At 39.2% G+C, this 21,868-nt stretch overlaps 1 protein-coding gene and 2 long non-coding RNA genes across 4 annotated transcripts in view; 1 reads left to right on the top strand and 2 right to left on the bottom strand.

The window, feature by feature from the left end:
* Positions 1–9,411, bottom strand: part of STK3 (serine/threonine kinase 3) — a 124,929-nt gene extending 115,518 nt beyond the window's left edge. The window contains exons 1-3 of the mRNA XM_079302479.1: positions 9,214–9,411; positions 2,288–2,368; positions 1,739–1,867 (exon numbers count right to left, since the gene is read on the bottom strand). Coding sequence (XP_079158605.1) covers positions 1,739–1,867; positions 2,288–2,368; positions 9,214–9,236 — 233 coding nt within the window. The 5' untranslated portion in view covers positions 9,237–9,411. The remainder of the gene's footprint in view (positions 1–1,738; positions 1,868–2,287; positions 2,369–9,213) is intronic.
* An 8,219-nt stretch (positions 9,412–17,630) lies between these two features.
* On the top strand, positions 17,631–18,863 carry LOC306800588. Of its 2 annotated transcripts, XR_013773864.1 has the most exons (3): positions 17,649–17,874; positions 17,976–18,118; positions 18,320–18,863. It is a non-coding gene; the product is annotated as an uncharacterized lncRNA (long non-coding RNA). The 2 variants fall into 2 exon arrangements; XR_013773863.1 differs by having other exon boundaries at positions 17,631–18,118.
* A 1,326-nt stretch (positions 18,864–20,189) lies between these two features.
* Positions 20,190–21,815, bottom strand: LOC306800622. The gene is made up of 3 exons (XR_013773882.1): positions 21,699–21,815; positions 20,917–21,065; positions 20,190–20,401 (listed from the first exon to the last, which is right to left on the bottom strand). It is a non-coding gene; the product is annotated as an uncharacterized lncRNA (long non-coding RNA).
* Positions 21,816–21,868: the final 53 nt, after the last annotated feature.

Raw genomic sequence — 21,868 nt, forward strand, 5'->3', positions numbered from 1 at the left:
AGCCATTACTATGTATATAAGTTTTCAGCAACCTTCAAATACAGACATGGTTTTCCCAAATACTAGTTATCTGATAAAAAGCTTTGTTTTTTGCTCCTCTAAGCTCTCTTTTGAATGTTTCTCTTCTCAAAAAGACTGCCTTGTTTTCTTCTCTCCAGAACCAAATAACATGGAAATTCACCCATGTTTTCCCAGTTTTACAATAATGAACTCATTTCAAGCACAGAGCTAGACTTTCAGATTAAAGAGAATCTAGTGTTGGTTTGAAGCCTTCTGGATTTGTAAATGCATTTTCATACTGAAGCATCTCATCTGCAGTATCAGATATAGTATTGTCACAAACAGAGCATACTGCTTTGCTACTCATCAGTTTGTCACTTGACATAATGCTTCCTTTGAGTCACTTGCAAAAGAAAGGCAGAAACAGATGTGGTAAACATAAAAAGGATCAGCCTTCAGAAGTTATTAGAGGGTATATTTATGGAAATAAAAGACTGAAGATTTGGGGTGGGGTTTTTTGGAGGAACTTAAACTAGGCTGATTGTCATCTATCTCCCACAAAGTCAAGAAGTGAGATTCTGAGATTTCAGATTGTGGTTTCTCATCAGAACACCTACATTACGGGGAAGAATCAAACATCATCTTGTTTTGGAGCAAGGAAGTGTATTTTAGGATCAGCACTTCTGGCAGCAACATTCTTCACACAGACAACTGATATTGGAAGAAGAAAGGGCTTATGGTTGCCTCCTGCAACATGATACTATCTTTAAAAAAAACTGCAGGTCAACACTATCAAAAAACTAGTTCATTTAAGAGCAACTGTTAGCACTAAATTAATTTGCCTTTTCAGAAAGAAAGGCCCTAACCAGTCCAAATGTCTACCATTTACAAGTACAACATACTGATCTTGTTCCTTATAAATTCCTGTAGTGAGGATGGCTGTATTACTTCTAAAGAAAACCCACAGATTTTTGCGACCATCACTTGTCAGATTTATATTATGTCAGTATTCCCTGCAACAACTGCGTGTTACTATCATTGGGGACAGGATAATCTTTACAAAACATAAACTGCTGTGCAATCTCAAACACTGTTCATATTTGCTTAAAAACTGACACTAATAAATCTGATTTCAACGTTGCAGCACAAAACTCCATAGACAAGAGAAAATGCAAAGTAATTTTTGCATCCTTGCATCAAGGCCTTCATTTCTACAAAACCTGCAATTATAAGATTTGTGAACAACTGTAAGGTAACAATCTACCAGCACTTTTACAAGGTTGTTCACTTTTTAAAAAGTATGCTACTGCACAAAAAATGCACCCAAGAGATAATACTGTACTGTAAGTTAACTGCTAGCCATTCATCTTCTCCTAGAAACATCTTTATCAATCTTCTGAAACAGGTAATTCAGAATTTCACAAAGCCTAAGACAAAGGAAACAGCAACCTTTTGCCTTTAACAGTGCAAGTAAAGTGAAGCAAGCACAGAGAATTCAAAGCAGAGGCCAGTATTTATTCTTTCAACAGTTTTTGTTATGTACACTATTTGTACTTCCTTCAATCCAAACCAAGGAGAGAAGAAGGTTCACAAAGTGGTTCCTTTAATTAAAAAGTCTGTGTTGGACAATTTACTTTCTATGAAAAAGTCTGCAGGTGCTTATATCTCAGCTATTTTCACAAATACAAATACATGTTCATATAGACTCTTACAAAGAGAACAGAAATGTCATACCTACCTGTCACATTGTTGCATTATAGAGATTTCTTTAATTATTTCTTGAAGATCTGACTCCACTGGGACCTGTTTGATTGCTACAACTTGTCCAGATTCTTTGTGTATTGCTTTAAACACACTCCCATAAGACCTAAAAATAAGAGACATATTTTTTAAAAAACAAGACAAACTGCTCCTGATTTCCATTATGCATAGAAGCCATATGCTCATGCAGAAGTCTGAGTGATTTTCAGGCTGCAAAAAGATCAGTTCTACCAAGACCTCAGGAAAAACAGAGTAATGCTTTGTCAACACTGAAGAAATCTTTGTCAAGCTTTAGAGTTTCCAATTCCACTACAGTACATTTGCTGTGTTAACAGACATCAAAAATGCATAAATATATAAAAGAAAATGTGGAAACCTACTGATGCATGCATTTGCTTTAGTAGTAAAACTTGTCTACAGAAACATTCCTTAGGACATTTACAGTCACTCTCTCTGTAACTTAATATTCCAACATATGCTTTATGTATTGTTTCCCTCTGATGCCCCTGTAAATAGCTGTACTTACCCTTCACCAAGCTTCTCCAGAACATCAAAGACTTCTTCAGGCTGCTTAGTTAAACTATCTTCACTTAGCTTTTTCAGTTTGCTAAAAGAAAGACAGAAGTTGTTTATTTGTTTGGGGGACAACAAACTCAAGCAAATTTTCACACAAGCAAGAAGACAGAATAAATTATTGCTAAGAAAAATATATTCCAATGGAAAAAAATACTTAAAGTGCAGCAACAAAATTTTAATCAACTATCATATAAGATGAAGAGTTTCAACAATTTCTGTCATTATCACTTTCTCATTAATGTTTGATCAATTCAAAGCAGCATGGGACCAATTCACTCCTCAAACCACTTCCTTTGCTGAAGTAGAAACAGACAAAGAATACAAGTTTACCTTCTCTCAGAAAACAGGCATGCAAACACATGTCCTTTACTGCTTAGAGGATGCCACACTGTTCTCTATTTCTAAACCAATCCTTCACCCACATGAAGTACTCAGTTTCTAAACTGTACTCCTCACCAGCCAGTGAATGACATCATTAAAAGAAGAATTCTGAAGTCAAGATGATTCTGGGAGCATATGACACCACTTCCCAGGTAGGAGCACAAGAATGAAATTCCAAAAGCTGAGTACTGTAAGAGCTGTTGGGGCAGCTTCTCTTGCATTTTTGTAAATGCACATAGGGACAGGATGCAACAAAACCTCTAATTATGCAATACCACCATATTTTGCCCTTGGTTCTCTCTCACACAGTCTCAAATCACTCAGTAACACCCTATGATTTCTTCCAGCACTTTCAACCCCCTTTTACCACCATTTGTTGTCCTTTAAAAGCAGTCCTAGCCTTTCCCTGGTCTCCAGCACTTTCAGCTATCCAGGCCCCCAGACTTCTGGCAAATCTCAAAACACAACTTGGCTGCAATCTTGCATAAAGCTAACACCAAACATAGCACAGGAAAATATAACCACACACACATTGCAGCAAGGACAGGTGGCTGCAACATGTAAATCCTTCACCATAAAGTTACAGGGAATTTTGCTGCAAGACTGAAGTAACAAGTTGACTCTATATGACAGCTAAGGGTACTAATAAAGTAGAAGATGAGCTGAAGAATAGCTGGTGCTGTAATGTTAAATACAGACAATGTATTCCATGTGCAAAAGGAGGAAAAAGGGGGAAAAAAGGAAACTTTGAAGAAAAACAGATCATTGAGAACATATGGAAAGTAAGTTATCCCACAACACTTTCTAGAAACAAATACAAAATAGGGGAAGGAAGGAAGAAAGGCATGGACAGAAAAGACTTACAAATTTAATGGTGGAAGAATATTGATCTGAAAAAATAAACCCTTCATATTAGGAGATGCAATTCTGTGGCATACAAAATTATTAAAAATTAAAGTGACTGACCAATGAGGGAACTCACAAGTCAAAATATATTTTAATTGCCAACCATCTAAGTAAAAGCAAAGAATTTAAAGTAATTGTCAAAGCATACAAGTGATATGGATTGGTGTTATACAAGGGAAGCAAGGCAAGGAGAAGGCACAAGGGTGCACACATTTATACACCAAAGAGCTATTTCACAGATGTAGCAATTATATGCATACAAAAAGCATCTACAATCAGCAAGGAAAAGTGCATTGACTATAATAAAGACCATGTAGTTTGCTACAGTAAACAGTCAAGAAGCAGGAAAGTCTGCTTCCAGGGAAAATAAAAATCTTCACAGAAAAGAAAAGGAAAAACTCATGAACATGGAGAAAAATAGCAAAAAACTCAAATGATAACAGCTAAACAATGTCTGCAAAACTGGCCTACAAGAAAAAAACTGTTTTCTTTTTCATTCTCTCTGCTGGCTAAACACTAGTAAGCAGAAAGACAGAACTTAAATCTTGCAGAAAAGCACATATTTCATTACTGAACAAGCATATCTTGAGACAAATCAAAGAGGAAAAAATATTTTGCAGGTAGGTATTAAAGTAATATATCATTCATTTTGCTTCTTTGTTCCAAATTTTTGTCCTCTCTGAACACATTATATACAGCCTCAAAGAACAAAGAACAAGCTGCTGCCATCATCCCCTTCTTGCCACCAAAAAAGCCCATGCACAGTATGTTTACAATATAAGCAGAGCCCTGAAAAATAAAAAGCATAACCTTTAGCTGAGTCTCTCAACCAAACAGCTGCATAATGAAAAATGTACTAAACAGAAAAGCAGAGGGAACTCAACTTTTTTAGTAACAGCAAGAAAAGAGAAAGCATACAGTACCCCTGACTGGAGATGCCCACAAAGAGAACACGTCCACCTGCTCATTGAAAGAGTAACACCTGCTAAAATAAGAAAGAAGGAAAAAAAAATTCCATACCAAGAGAGTTCTAACAGCACCATTAACGTCAAGGCATAGTAAGTGCTCAAGAAGAGTTAGTGAAACAATCACAAACAGCCATAAACTGATCAAAACCAATGTCATTGTCAAATAACAGATACCTGGAATACTTGAGAAGCAACCAGGAGATCAAAGAAATAAGCATTCTGTAGCTTTAAAACTATTTTCATATCATCCAACTCTGACAAACATGTTGTGAGACCAAATCACACTTAACACTAAGGCAGCTTAATACAAAACCTAAATCCAGTAAGAAATGTACATCAATTAGCCTAGAAACTTCACCACCAAATACCCTGCCCAAAGCACCTCCCATTCCTTCACAAAAACTGTAACAGTACAGATGCTGGGTCCTGTGTTCAAGTGATAATATCAACACCACAGTTCTTTGAACCATAGAAAAATCCTAATGACTCAGACATTCTAATGATTTCTATTCCTAGGTGTTTAAATAGAATATTCAGCTCCTGAACTACAGAACATCACGCGATTCACCTTGAAGGGCTGCAGTAAAGAAAGCATTTATGAAAACTCTGTGAGAAACAAGGAAGAAGGTGGCAACCAGTGTAACTGGCTGCAAAGCACTAAGCAGAATACAAGAAGAGACTAGAAATAGTATCCTGTTAGTTAAAAGCAAGCAACAATCTTGGGACAGAGAAACACATCTAAAACCTCAGCATCAGCTCTTAATGGTGGGGGGAAGGGGGCAAGGTGAAGAGGGGGCAGCAGGCAAAAATGAAGAGAAAGGGCACAAGAACAACAGGATGTGTCTCATTCCTCTGTCCCTCATTCATCCTCTATTTTCATAACAAGCATTTAAAACAAAACATAGAAATCAATAAAATCAAGCACTGCTTTACTCCGGTCAAAGGATATAAGTGCTGTATGTGTATATGTATACACACACACATATATATACACATATATGTATACATATACACACACATATATATAAATAGATATATAACCATATACAAGAAAGCCCAAAGGAGATGCAGAGAAGTTCAGTATAAGACCTGGGTAGAAAGTCACTCTGGGTTACTTTTTTTCTCTAGAATCTAAACTATCAGTGATTTTAGAGATCTTTCAAAAGGGAAGTTGTTCCTTAAGCCAGAAGGAATAAACTGCACTGTCAAAACTACACTACATGTCAAAAGGATTTTCTTGTTCCAAGATGGTTTGACTTTCCACACAACATCTAGTCTCTTAACAAGAAAAATGCATCCTAGTAAATAATTATACTTTTATAAATCCAGCCCATAGGAGAAAACATGAATTTCTAGTCTGACCAGAATCTTCTTTGCCATTGAGTACATCAGCCAAATTCTAGAAAAGGAAAACCTAAAAAACCTAAGCGGCACCCAATCCCAGCATAAAGATCAGAAAAACTTGAACTGCAACATGAAAGAGCAAGAGATTTCCTCCCTGAAAACAGAAAGAAAAAAAAAAAAAAAAGAAAGAAATAAAAGTATACTATCATGCCCTACAGTCATTATACACAGATTTCACAAAATAAATTGGTAATATGCAGCAGAGGTAGGGACAAAACATCCCTGAAAGTTCAAAAATAAAAATAAAGGTGGAATGAATAATAGAAAGCTATCAATTATTGTCATGAGCTACAAAAAACTAGACAGCCAGTCCAGGAAACATGAATATATGTGATTTATTGTGCAGAAGAACTAGCACATTGAAACATTTAAAAAGAATGGCTGGGATGAATTATACTGACATATTAAAAGAGAAAGTAGTAGGAGAAATCACTGCAGTCATCTGAAATAGAGGTGGCAGGTGGAAGCCTTGAGACATTTACTCTGCTTCACAGCATTTGCACAAGCAGAAGCAAGATGAAGACACTTTACACCATTGCACTGAGTACTTACATTTAACATTCTACCAATAAAGCCCAAACATTTTTGTCCCATCATTTTCAGGAGGAACTTGACAATTGCCAACATGCACACTGACACAAATTTTAAAAAGGCACTTTTTTCACAAACAGTTCATATCCTAAAAACAAGTTCTTCCTCTTCCCACAAAACCTGAAGTGTTTTTCACTGAACATTAAACTCAAGTTTAAAGTAAGGACTGGAAAACCTTCATTAACACTTCCCATGCTGCTAAGCAGCCTTTCATTTGGCAGCAGCATGCAGGAGATGGGCAAGATTAAAAACTACATACTTGACAAAATTCTGTCAATAACTATTTTGTTTTTCCCTTGTATGCAACCTGTATCCTCACATGTGAGCTTGCCAAGGATATAGAAAAACTCAAATAACAACAAAGGAAAACTACAACACTAAGAGGCAAATTTTGTAACTATTTCAAGAGCGAATCTCCTTTCTAGTGAAAGAACTATAAAGCACATCTTAACTATAGTTAGAGATTTAGATGCAATAAAACTGCTGCACAAATTGCTCAGCATAAAATCAGAACATTACTCTAAATTATTTGTAAAGTAAAAAATATTATGAAAAGGACTGTATTTAAAAGTCTCGTGTTACTTTTGCAACACATTAGTCAAAGAAAAGAAATGAATTATTTTGGCAGCACGTCCATTCAAAAGCCACAATGGTCTGGAATGCCATTTGGGCATCATCACTGCTGCTTTCTGAAGGGCTGCATTACAGATTTATGTAACAGGCAATTGCACTGTGTGCTTCTCTAAAATGAAATGGAGATAAAAGTGCCCTATACCTCTAAGGCAACTCTGGGATTCTACGTTATCCACACAGCTTTTTAGTGTACATACGAAATTCTTGCTACCTCTAAACAGATGTCTCTTGCACCCCGGGTATGATGCCAATAGAGCCCTCTCAGTAACTGCTCCTGAGGACAACAGGCACCAAAGTAAAGAATTCTGGTGTTCACATTTGTTTTGCCAAGTGAACATGGTCCATTTCAAACCACTACTGTATCCAAGGACAGTTCCAAAAATTCAGCCCTCAAAAAATAATCTGCACTTCCGGACTTGCAGAAAAAGGGGTGGCCTAGAATAGTTAGGAATACCAAAAATCGGGAAACTGTACAAACTGAAACTAACAAAGGAGACATTATGCCCAGCCATTAAAAATTTGCTTCAAATCTTAATATCTTAAAAAAAAACTGAGTTCAAATTTTCCCTTCCACTAAAGAAACAAATTTGAGTTCTCATCACAGATTTCTGGAAATAACTTTCAAAAAACATGTGGAATATAAAAACAATCAGACACTCCCACATCTAGCTCTTTCTGACCTAATCCAAGATTTTAAACATCTTTTAGTTTCAGTTTGGTGAGACACACACCTCCAGCTAGGCAATAAAGTTACTGCAAATGTCACAACTTCCCTGAAACATCTGGCAGGTTACACTAACTTCACAGTTTGATTTTCAGTCCTGTGATATCACCACATCCCAAGGTCTCCACTGCCACTGGTGGCACTGATTACTCCTCAGACATTTCCATTTTTTCTCCTAAATTTTTGCTGGTGCCTGTCCTACTTCCTTCTCTTGAGATAGGCAGCACTGTCAGCCTGAAAGTACAGTGTATGCCTGTCCCTCCTTACCCCACTGCCTGCTAAAACTACTCTAGATAGCAACAAAACCAATTCTTTTTCAAAGTTTTCCACAGTAGGTACTGTCACTTAATGTGTTACTGGAGAAATCAGATGTTCAAGACTACACTCTTCTCAAGTCCTATCATCCCACAAAAAGCTGTTTTTAAGCGCTCCAAATGGAGAATGTAGAAGTTTTAAAGATGAATGTAAAAACTGATCTAATATCCTTAATCACAAATTTTGATATTGTGTAGTCCCTAAATCTTTCATTATCAAGAAGCAAAAGTAAAATCAGAGCTCAAAGACATATATCTAAACTATATAACTACATTTTATACACCACACAACTACAGTCTGTGTATTGTACACCTATATCCAAGAAAAGCTTGTTCAAATTGATTAAATATGATTAAACTTAAGTTTAACACAAAGTAAAATTATTTTATGCACTAAGAATTCAAATGATAAATCATTTTTAAAAACATCCACAGTAATTAATACGACCTGACACCCTATATATTTGAGAAAATACATCTACTGTGGGAAAATTCTTGGGGTTTGCTTCTTCCCACTCCCTGATTTGCAATTGCAACTATGCAACGCCCACCCCCACAAGCATCCATCCCTCCAGCAGCAGAACACAGGGACACTTCCCAACGTGGAAAGAGAACTACTCCTGTGTGCTCCTGTGTCCTGAACTATCGAATCGGAGACCCCCCAGGCCAGAGAGGACTCTGCTCGGCGACCAAGTTTTCCTCACCTCATGTTAAAAATGTTCTTAACTCAAGCAGCCCGCCCAGGGCTCGTCTCCATCGGGACATTTTCTACAAAGTGTATTTCGTGGCATCAACCCTACAGAATACCCTTCCCCACGTGACAAGCCCTCCGGCCGCTAAGCGAGGCTCAGCACCGTCCCTGTCCCGCTGCCCCCCACAGACCCCGGCACCGAGGCCTCAGCCTGCCCGTGCCAGCGCTCCGGCCGGGGAAGGGGACGCCGGGGAGGGTCGTTACCTCTTGGGCGCTGCCTGCTCCATGCCGTCGCCGCCGCGGCCCCCCGGGGCCGCTGACCGAGCCCCCGGGCCCCGCCGGACACGCACAGCTCCGCACCGACCTCACCGCCCCTCAACGCGGAACCCACGCCCACCCACGGCCGCGCTCCGGCTGCCGCCACTACCGCTACCTCCGGCCTCGGCAGGAGCCGCCCCCCGCGCCGCTCATTGGCCAGAGCCGCGCCAGAGTCGGCGCTGATAGGGTGGTGTGGACGTCGCTCAGAGCGGCGGCTGCGAGAAAGCCCCGCCCACCGCGAGACAAGCGGGCGCTGCCGCGCCGGCGGGAGGGGAAGATCATGGAGGCCGCGGTACTGCCGAGCTCCCGGCATACCCCGCGCGGCGACGGCCCGTGGGGCACGCCGGGAGGTGTAGTCCGCCCCCGCGGGGCGTCCCTGCGAGTCGGGCCGGGCGAACCGGCACCCCCGCGGCGCCGTTCCGCCCCCGCGCCTGGTCCCCCCGCTCGGGGCGCTGCGCCGCCGGGCAAGGGCGGCCTAGGGCAGCACGGCCGCCTGAGAGCGGCTCTTCCCCCGCGGCCACCCCGTAGCCTCGGGACAGCGCTGCCGGGCGGCCGAGCCTTTCACCCGCCTGTCCGCGCCAGGCGGGGCAGCGGCACCCGGCCCCTCCTCAGAAAGTCAAGGCCTTCGTGGGCAAGCGGCCGCAGAGCAGCGCTGAGGGGAAGCCTGGAGGCAGCCGCGGCTGGAGGCGGGAGCTGCTCCCCGCAGCCGCCTCGGGTGACAAGGGAAAGCTTTTGAGGTGAAAAGTGCCGGCGCTTGGCTCTGGCGTGTGTGGTGCCAAAGCACACAAGTTACCCTGCGAGGCAGGGGAAGCTGTCACGTAATTACTCAAGCAGCAGGTTTCAGGCTCCAGAGCACCATGTGACAGATAGCTGCAATTTCACCACCTTACAACTTCGACTTTCTGCTGTTTATGTTCTTGAATCTGATGGATCCAAGTAGATCCAGCCAAGTCAATACAAGAAAAGCCTACATGCTCGAGCCAATTTCTATATCCTTTCCTGACAGTAGGTTTATTTGCCTAACTAATGGAAGTTCAAGGTAGTAAAACACCTAGGCAAGTTCCATAAAAACACTGAGATGCCCACGTTCCACTTCAAACTGATTTTAGTTGTGCAAGTACTGCAACGCTCCCACTTCATAAAAACAAATCTGCACTCCATACATAATTTCGTCTCTTTGATGTGCCTTAGCAAGGGAATTTCAAATGACTTGAGTCCTACTGTTGTGCAAGTCCTCTACTTTGTCTGAGTCAATCCAACCCAGTTGACTCACTGTGGTCGGGCCAAATGCACAATGGCAATATTGAATGAACCCACAAAACAAATCACACACCACCATATGACCTTTTAGGTTTCTTTGTTTTTCTGAGTCATGGAAAAACTGCAATAGAACATCTTCCTTTGCACAACAGATTAATGCAGAGCTCTTCCAAGCATCATCCCACAAGCCACAGTGGCTCACCAGCAGTACTTCCAGATGTGTCCATAGCATGAGCAGCAGCTTGTAGGATATGCCAGAAAAAAAACCCACTCAGGAAAAGGAGCCAGCAGATGCCTGAGATAGAGTATGGTATGAGGGTCTCAGAAAGTGGTGAGGAGGAATCCCACAAAATGTCCCATTTTCCAGTTCAGGGCCAGGTGAGGTCAGGCAGATAGCAAATGCCACGTGTCTAGTGTCCAGGTTTGTTCCACAGGGTATTTGGCTATACCCACTGACCAATTATTATTTACAATTCACCAGTTTCACCTAATGAAGGGAAGTCTGACATCCCTATCTGACTTTAATGCTCCTGGAATGCAGAGGCTGTCTCCACATCCTTTAACACCAATATTTAAGGCATTATTTTGTCCAGGTTATTTCAAAGAAACAGAGCCAAGAAGTGCTCCCTCTCTCCATTCACACATGTATTTCTTTTTCTGAAAAAACTTAGGGTAAAGAGTCTAATCTCCCACTCCTACCTCTCCCTTAACAACAGTTGACAAGAATAGATATTTAGATATTTTTTCTGTTCATTTGAAACTATTTAATACCACAATCCCCACTTCAAAAAATACCCTGACTTCTCAGTAACTGAGGAAGATGGAGATTGTCCTCCATCTATGCCACTGAAGAAAGGGTGTAAAAAACTCAAAATATCTGAAAGAAGTTAGGTAGCCTGGCTTTATTACATGGTGGGGCAGACAGTGCCAAAAAAAATTATGGACTAATTCCATGCCTCTCTCACAGAAATTTAAGTCGTATCTTGTGCAATTGCCAGAAAACTTTCTAAGTACATTTAAACTGAAAATAAAACATCAGTAGGGTAACATATATACCACGGTATTTTTCAAGATCACTTTATTCATCTCTTATAATTTCAAGTAGTATTTTTAGTCAATGACATTGGAATAAATAACACTATCTCACCTTTCCCCTGTGACATGAATTTGAGAACTGTGCTGTGAAATATGACACTGATTTGGTATTCATTACAATACTGTACCTACCCACTGGCAAAGAAGGAACTTTGAAAGGGAAAACAGATTCCCTCTGTTCTCCTGCCTCATTCAGAGCTTCCAGTTAAGAGAAGTCTAGATGTTCTGGAGGCATGAATATCCTATGAGATTGCTGGTGTCTAGACAAGATGGAGATGAGGAAGTTGCAGACACTCTGCATGAGTATTCCCATGATTTCTTCCAACTCATACTACTAAGAAGGCAGCTGAGTAAGAAAAGGCTTAATGTAGCCCAATCCTAAAACTGTAGGAGCAAACTAACTGAATTACTCTTTTTCTTCTGAGGTATTTTATTCACTTTACAAATTTATTTGCCTGAATTAGGACTCCCTTCTCTGCAGAACTGCCATCGACATCAAATACAATTCCTTAGACCAAAGAATGGATAAAGACCATACTTAGTTTTTGAGTACTATAATTATTTTGTATTACAATATCGTTTTGTAAACAGATATAATAATTTATATTATAATTACTTATACTGCAATGAAATCAGGAATCGTGATGGCATGGACAACTATTAGGTGCTGTGTAAACACACACAAAGGAAGTCATCAAGCCCCTAAAAATATGAACAAAAATAGTCCTAAGATATCAATCCTGTCTCAGTTGTATATAGTTTGTAAAAAAACTAGGAAGAATAAAAATTACTTCAGAAGCTCATGTCTGCATTTCTAACAGGTATTACTAATGTTAGAATTTAAATTACAAATATATACTTCAAAGTCATTCATAAACATAATGCAAATAAATTACCTATGTTATAGCAGGGACCTTATCTCGTTCCTTTGATAGCAAATAAAAGCAGCACTTACTTCAGAAGGTATTAGATCAAGCTCATTTTAACAAAGTTCAATGAATACATGATGCTACTGTAAACCAGCAGAATTAATCAATAGTGCATGTTTTCCAAGAGACACTTGTCATGAACACTCCCCTAAGGAAACATCCCTAGTCCTTCATCATGTCTGTGGTGCTTTTCACAGGCCAGCTCTTTTTCCCACGTGCTTTCTACTCTTTCACCATGGTACCCCTCATTTCTTTCACACAGAAAGAGCAGGGCACAGGGTCCTCAGTGCTCTCTCCCTTGATATGAAATTATTATCTCACAGTAGTTCCATTCAGCTGCTTGGCACACCAAAACTGACAAAATCCATATAGATCCCCAGGCACTCTCCCAGCTCTATCATCCTCAAAACCCTCCACATCACTGATGTCTCACCATGCCTTGGCCCACTCTGGCATTGCCCCCCAGAGTTCCAAGGATGCTGTGTCTCCATCACACCTGCAGATTGCCTCACAGGAGAAGGTGTTTGGCTCACAGGAGAGGGCTGAAGGCCAGTCCACAGTGTGGTCCCAAACCCAGATAAGAACAGAGTTTCCCTTTGTTTTCTCTGTCTCCCAGGGATAGACAGCCCCAAAAGCAGGGCATTGTCTCCTCTACCCTTGATTTCTGTAAAAATAGGAACTTACTATAATTGCACACCTCCAACTTTTCATGAAACATGTTAAGACTAGTAAGATAAGTCACAAATGATTGTGAAGGGGAGAAAGGCAGGGGATGGCAGGCAAGCACAAGGATGAAATGAATGCAGGAGCCTGCTTTCCTTGGAATCCAATTCATAAATTCAGTAGATAAATAGTCAACAACAACATGTTTGCATGTCTCTCCCTGTGACTGCCTGATAGTGATCTGGTATGCTGAAAGTTAAGGAAAAGGCCTTGAATGAAATACCAGCTTGTTTATACAAAAGATAAGGAAAAATGACTTCTGCCTGTATTTTCTTCCTACCTATCATGTCTAATGTGAAGTAACCTTGAAGACTTATCTAAGAATTTGTTATATACTTTCCTAACCTTGTCAGTCAAAAAATAGTTAAAAATAAAATATAAAGGAACAGCGTATTTTCAAGTCTGGAATAAAATTTATAATTTTCTATAGTGAGTTTTTAGGCAAGTTTAGGAATAAAGAGCAAGGCAGAGGGAGGAGGGTCTCCTTTCCTGAACTATTCACAATTTAATAGTCAAATTATATCACTAAAAGAAAAATTAATTTTTGCTGGTCAAACAAAAGAAAGAGAAAGAAAATAAAAAGTCAGGCACAATAAGTGCATCAATATAGATTCTACTCTCCATATCTAATCTAATAAAAAAAACCCGTGATTCACAAAATTCCTACTTAACAATTAAAAGATCCACAAAAATCCCATAAAATATTAGCTGCACTACTGCAATTCCTCTCACTGCCTGGTATACATTATTTTGATATTCAAAATATTATTACTGGACCTAAAGCCATTTGTTGATTAGGATGGGATTTTACTGTTGACTAACCATTTAGCTCACAGTCTTGGTAACAGGCTATATATAGACTTACCATTTGCTATTTTTCCTATTATAGCACACTATGGTAAAAATAAACCATGGATACAGAGTTGCTATTTACAGTTGACCACAGAAGATATTCCGGTCTGTGCTACAGCTGCATTGATTGTGCTCATGGGATCTACAGATTGGCGTTAATGTGAAAAAAAAAATCTCGTTTTGGTTTGTGAAACAATTACTGTTGTTGTGGTAATACTGAGAGTTACTCTGGATTCCCTTCTGCACAAAAATACTCCTCCTCTTTCTGAGAGCAACCATCTGCTCTCCAGTGTGCTAAGAAGTGTGCTCACACCCTGGAGAATAAATAAATAACGTTTAACTAGCAAGCCTTGATGCCTGTACTAGGGGTGGAAACTAGTATCAATAACAAAAGAAAGACTGAATCATCATTACTTGATGAAGCAAGTACTTCATGAAACCAACTTCAAGTACGTGACTATGTACAGCCTTATGCCCAAGGCTTCCACCACCTATCTTCCTTTAGCTCCTGAGCTGAGAATTTTAATAATACATGGCAGAAATACTTAGGGAAGATAAGGAATTTTTTTTATTTTTTACAATTTTTAGTAATAAATCTTTCTGGAGGCTAAAAAGACCAATTCTTTCAGATTCAAAGGAGGGAAGTTTCCTTGCCCTTGTGGTCCTTTCACCTAAGTGCTGGAAGAGAAGTATAAGTATGTAAAAAATAAGAACTCAGTACAACTGGAAAGCACTTTGTGAATACTGAGCACTAGAAAAGCAATGCCATGAAGTGCTTACAGTTTATTCAGTTACAGAGTTTTAGTAAAACCCTTCCTATTTATTTCTGAAGTGCATCTCCAACTTGCTTCATAAATATTAAAAAACAAGTGTTTTTATGAGGAAGAATCACTCATCTAAATGCTTTACGATCCAGAAACCACATTTCAGTTTCTTAGTTTTTTCCAACTTTCCCAACTGAAACATGCCAGAAGACCATAATTCAAGTCCAAATGAGCTACTTGTGTAACATGTACAGTCACACTTAAAAAAAAAAAAAAGAAAAGAAAAATCCCAAAACCTAAATACAATTCCAGTCTTAAAACTTCACCACCACCACCACCCCCCCCCAAAAAAAAAAAAGTATTCAGGGACATAACAGCCATTTCATGACTGACTGTGAAAGTGGGACTAAAGTCTAAACAAGAAAAATGTTCATTTACATTCTAATTTTGCACTTAAATGCAGTGGAAAGCCTTCCCCACAGCAGCCTGTGTGCTAAAGAAACAGCAAAGCAGCAAATTATGAATTTTCACAGAACTGGCTTTGTACAATGCATTCATTTGAGTCTCCTCCAAGCAGGTTTGGTTTGGTCCAAAAGGGGAGAGTTTTATGGCATCCTCACCACTATCCAGGCTGGGTCCTTAAACTGCTGTCACTACTGAGCAGGGGAATTTTCTGCTGAAAACAATACTTCATAGTGACTAAAGTGTACATAGGTAATGCTATAAAACCACAGCAAAAGATAGAGCAAGTTACTATCCAGAGAGATAATTAACCTCATTACATTTGAGAACTAAGCTTTTTCCTTCCTTAAAAATAATTTTCTTAGTGGATGATTAATGGATTTCTTTAATACCACAAAAGAATTTATCAACAGCCATCAAAACAGCCCATTTTTACCCAGCCTGGTGTTAGCAAAAATTAAAAAAATTTTGGTGGAATAATTTTCTTTCAGAGCTGAGGAAAATAGAGCAATTCCATATGCTAGGAGCTTTTTTAATAGAAACAGTTAATTTGCCACATAAGGAATATCACATGCATACCACTTCCACCTAACATGAATCACTCCTTCCAGTTGAGAAAACTAAGGTCTTTTATCTTCCTCAGGGTGGAGTACATCTCCTCCCATAGATCCCTACAGAATAAAACTGCTAATCGTTTTAAGATTTAAAGGCATTACTTCTTTTACTTTCTTGTGTTCATATATCACGTTTCAATGTCTTCTAAACAAGAGAGAGCTTAATGTTTTTGTGCAACCTTGAACAGGCTGGTAAAAAACGTTTATTGCTTCATCCTTGAGCTCTTCTGTAGTTCCATGATCTAATTTGTTATACTGGTGGTATTAAGCTGCCCTTACCAGATTAACAATATGCAGTATAAATTCCTTAAAGCTAATTGTAAAATGGATGTGCTAATTTTAATACTAAGTTAAACAAGGAAATCTGAAACAGAACAAAAGAGCCAAGTTACATGTTATATGCTGTGTCTCCTTCAGCAAGGTTAATAGATTGCAAATCACTGCTCTGTGCAGTTGAAACTAAGTAGAATGTCTCTAGGACCTCATCTAAAATCTGTTGACATCTGCAGATTCTTTCTTTCAAATATTCTATTTTGAGGAACAGTCCTTAAAGGAGAGTCCTGTCTAATCTTCTCATGGGAGTGTTAATATAAAGGCAGATTTTTGCTTGACTAGTGTTTCCATGCTTGACTCGTTTCATCTCCCAAGAGGATGGAGAAAAACTCAAGATTGGAGACAGATCATATTAGACACTACCATTTATTTGAAATAACCTCTCAGAAATGTGCCATTGGTTCATTAGATCAGAAATTATGCAGTCAGAGAAGACAAACAGTCTAGAACTGGTCCTCTTATTGTGGAATAGATACTAAACATCTGAAATTTTAGACAATGGGAAAATCTGCTGTTCCTAGTCACAGGAACACTTATGCCATGTTGTATAATATGCATTGCCTGCTAATGAATTATGCATTACAATATCTATGTATAATATGCATTGCAATGGTATAGTAATTTTAAGTGAGAAAATGTGTAGGAAGATTAAAACCACACAACTGTGTTAGTATACCCACAAATATAAACAGCACTAATTTTACCTAAAGTAACAGGAACAACACATGATAAACACTTGACTCAAATGTTATTGGCATTTTTTCTTGACCTTTCCAAATGGTCTTTCAAAAACAAGTATCTCATTTTGATGGGTGTGATACTCAAAAGCTCTAAATTAAATGCCTCAAAAGCAATGTTCAAAACTGTGTTCTAAAATATATATTGCATTAGGCTACACAAGACCAGTTTTTGGCAAATGTTCTTGAAATTAAGGGAGGAAAAAGCACATTGAAACAAGATTATGCATTATTTTTCAGGAATTCAGTAATTTCTTGGAGAGATTAAACTTAGTACAGCTTTAAAATAGCAGCATTAGTGCACATTTTGAATGGTTGCAGGACTGGGTAGCAGCTAGCTCAGGAACTTCAGGGGATTTTATTGCAGTTAACCCATCCTTCTGTTCTGTTCCTACTTTACATCCAAAGAAAAAGGTTGTACTTAATACAATATTTATAGCTATAACAATCAGTTCCTTTCTGGTTTTACTGTACCAGTATGCATAAGAAATGCACAGAGCCATATCTCTATTACTGCTACTACTTTGCAAAATGTTGTATATATTGCAAAACTGGCTCTCTAATAGAAGGCAGTTAAAGACCTCTGCACTGAAATCTGCCAAAGCTGATACTGCAATCACAAACATGTGTTGTTACACTTCTTGTGGCTCATCTCCACATGGTGCAGCTGTTGTGTTGGCTAAAGAAAATGCAGGCCCAAGGGAAACAAATTTAATTCAGCTGGGGCAACTTCCACTAAAAAAGTGCTTTAAGGAGAACAGGTGTCTTACTGTAAGAGGGATTGTTTGAGAGGTTTTCCCCAAAGTTGCTTTGCTTCTAGGAAAGCTATTCTAAAGTGGTATGCCTGTGATAATAATCTTCTGTGGTCTAATTTTTAAATAATGCCCTTCAGAAATGCAATGGATTCCAGAAATTCTACTTTTTGTTTGTTTGGCTCAGTCCTAGGACAGGAAAGCTAGTACAGGACCTTATGCTGCTCATTAGGAGCTGGAGGAAGCCTCATTGCTGTTATTCAGATTCCTTGGCCTCAAGGAGGTTTGTTTAATCAACAAATGATTGTACCAGGCTGACCTGCAGCCCATGTAAATCACCAGCAACAGACACCCCTAGAACTGTGTCTGTTTAAACCTGGGTAACTATTGTTTTAATTTTAATTTTTACTAAATTCACTTAAATGTAGCTCCCTCCTAAATATATTCCCCTTTAGTCAAAATAAATAAGCTAAGATATACTATATTCTCTAAGAAAACAGTATTAAGTATATGACTTTTTTTCTTTTCCAGGAAAACATTTACCTTATGCACTATGATACCTCTTCTAGCTCCATCATGCATTCCCACCTCTCTGCTTTCTGTGTCCTCTGGTTTCTCTGAATGGAAAGTGTTTGACTGATGTTCAGCACCTTCATGCTGTGGGCAGTAGCACATCCCACAGCACTGAGGCACTGGGACCCCTGGAAGCTGGGAAAGACTTTTCCCAGCAGGCTCTCAGGATGTCTGTCTGTCAGTGCTGACTGAACCAGCCCTTCAGACAGATACTGCAGCAGACAGCAGGACTCCCTCTTGTCAGCTCTCTTTCCAAAATAAGGTTACTGCAAGGGGCAGTCTCTTCTTGTGTAGATGTCTTCATACTGCACTTTCCTCCTTTGGGCTTGTTTTTTCTATTTCCTACAAGTTCAGAATTCCTTCTCTTTGAAGCAACAGAAGTCCAAACAGGGGATAATTTTTCCACACACATCCCATTCCTACAGTGTTGGTTCTCCTATAGGATGTATAGAAGTTGCTTTCAGCTCTTTCCACATCTTAAATAAATAAAATGTTGTGACAAGTCTGTCTTTATTTTTGCAATGTTAAGCTTCTTAGCTCCTTCAATATTTATTGCCAGATGTTGTGTCTTCAGAGTGTTTTATGCAGATCTTGGGCTCTTTTTTGGACTTTCCCCTCAAATATCTGAATTGAAGACCAAGTACTCCTCCTTTTGAATAGCATTCAGAACTCAACAATGTCAATAGCAAAATTCATAGGAATTTTGATCTCTATGTCTGCACATAAAGACCTGCAACAAATCCTGGATTTTTGCCAACTTCCCTTTACCAAGTGAAAGAAATTTGTTCTGCTCTTGCTACTTTTCTCAACTGGATGTGTGACAAAAGCCCAAAGTCACACTGATGGAAAGAGCTGTCATGGCTATGCCTGAATTCAAAAGCCAGGAGCAGATGGACCATACCCTGCCAGTGAGGGAGGAAAAAGTATTTCAATTAATGAAATAAGGAGAAACAACAATATACCTGTATTTGCAGTGAAATCATAAGGGAGACACTCTTTACTGTGTATATGTAAAACCAGTATCCCAAACATTGGGGGGGGGGGGGGGGGGAAGAAATTATTATTTGTAGAGTGAGATGGATTCAACAAAGTGTCTGAGTGTCACTAAGAGAAGCTGCTTAAAGTGATATCTGAATTTAAGATTAACCTCTTGCTTTTCATAGTGTTGGACTGTTTGCTTATCAGGGAAGTTTTATGTTTGAGGTTCAGGGAGAAGGTGATGGTCATGTCCTCTGAATGCTTTCAGATGACTGATTTTTCAGAATGTTGCTGGCATTCTTCCAGCTGGAGGCTTGGCCACTAGATAAGCTTAACACAGTGGCCATTTGCAAAACAGATGAGAGCAGGAAAAACAAGAGAAAATGAGAAACCCAAGAAATGTACTGAAACTCCCTGGAAATAAAGTCTTAGCACTGGAAGGAAAAGTCTTAGATCCTTCCACTGAAAGAAAAACTATTAAGCATAAATTTTTCGCTGGTGAAAGTACAACCACTACCCTAAGGGAGACAAAAACATTGGCTGAAGTGCTGGTTTAAAGAAGTCTAGGAAATGTTGCACTCACTTCCTGTGGAAGAGTCTAGACAGAAGTTTTTAGATATTGCCAGATAGGATAGGTTTACTTTTGCTTTCAGGTAGGGGTTTTTTGTTTGGTTTGGTTTTTATTTGTGATGGTGAAACCTGTAACTCTGCTGGCTAAGAACCCTGTTTAACAATCCCTCCTGTGCCAGCATTTAAAGTGTGTTAAATAAAATGTATGTCATCAGAGCATTACACTGGCAGATTGGCTTGGCAAGGGGATCATACCTGTAGTTCAGCAATTCTTGTTGAGCCAGATGCTGTAATTCAAACTTGCAAGCAGAGATAGCTGAGGGCCATTCATTTTTGTTCTACATTTTGTAGCTGAAGTCTCCTTTGCACTGGCACTTGGAAATATTGTGAGCAGTGATCCTTGGTTACCACATTTTTGCTATCAGTCTTTCATGTGGCAGTGGAACTTGATGTGGTGGAAACAGGAATGGGGCTCTCTCCACTGGTAATTTCCTGGCAGAGAGAAAATATTAAGTCATCTTTTTTTAATCAAAGAGCCTCACCTGAGTAAATATTCTAGCAATTCCAATTTTAAATTTTATTATCATAGTCTGTTGCTCAAGCTGTTTTCTGACTGTGCAGCAATAATAGTGCTATGAGCACATGAAGATTTTCAAACTGGCATTGTATTCAGTTCCTCTTACATTTCCACACATAATCTGCATAACATTATTAAATCTTTCCTGTACATTATTTAGCCTCTGGGATCAAATGAAATCATACATAACTGGAACTCTTTGGACTTTGACAGATGTCCTCTGGCAGATTTTTTTGCAGCAGTTTTTAAGTTGTTACTGCTTTTAGCTATTTTCTTGGCCTTTTCCTGGAATTGGACGCGTGTCAGCTGCTCTGGTGGAAAACACTAACCTCTTAGCTTTTAAAGATGATAAAAGTGGGTTTGAGTTTCTCTACCAGACTTTGAACTGAAGCAACTTGAAGCAAAGGTATGGTCCTTTTCAGCAGCTCACCTGCAGGAAGAGTAGTGCCCCACAGAGGGCTGTCAAAAGGGTTGGAAGGTAATGCAGAGGACTTGCTTGCAAGCTTCTGGAGGAATATTTACAGCATCTTGCCTCTGGTCCTTTTTTCATGGGAGAGCACTGGAAAGCTGGGTATTCTCCTAAAACAGTGAAGGTCATTAAAAAGAATACTAAAATTTTGCAGCCCTGTTTTGAAATAATACAGATTCTCCTGAAACTGATCTGCTTTGTGGGCTGCCTCCTACTGTGGTGTTATGAAGTTACCCTAAGTAATACTGTACATAGACAGTGCACAGTGTGTTTCCCTTCATCTCTGCACCTGCACAAGACTTTTTATGTGTGGAAGAGCTTTTTCTACCTTGTGTATTTTGTAAGTAACCTCTTTGATAAAGAGAACCTTGGACTTACCTATCTCTGCCTAGGTTACTATACTTTCTACAGATTTGGAGCAAATAACAATAGTCATCACAAACCTGTCATTTGTTTTGTAAAAACCCTGTATCAACCATATAATGCAGAAAAAATCTCACACCATCATATTTTGATGAGTTCAGGCATTTTTGAACATCTGAGAATTTAAATCTATGAATAAACTGAAGAATGTGTCACTGCATTCAAGAAGCATACTTTCACTTTAAGAAACCACAGCTGCAACAATAAGATGGAAATTCGACACACACTAGGTTGGAGGTGGCAAGGATTAAAGGTATGGAATTAGAAAAGAAACCCCTTATGCTGTTGAACAGAATATGGGATATAAATCAATGACTAACTTTGGCTAAGCTTTGCCTTATGGAGGTATGCAGCTTTGCAGCTTTGCAGTTATCAGTATTTGTCATCTTGAGTATCAGTACACATGCCAGATGCAAAAGAGGGGCCCAGAGAGAACCTGGGGGATGAGGAAAAGAAAATTAATAGTTTCAGTGACAATGTACAGTATTTT

The sequence above is a fragment of the Erithacus rubecula genome, assembly GCF_903797595.1.
Source record: "Erithacus rubecula genome assembly, chromosome: 3".
Taxonomy (NCBI): Eukaryota; Metazoa; Chordata; class Aves; order Passeriformes; family Muscicapidae; genus Erithacus; species Erithacus rubecula.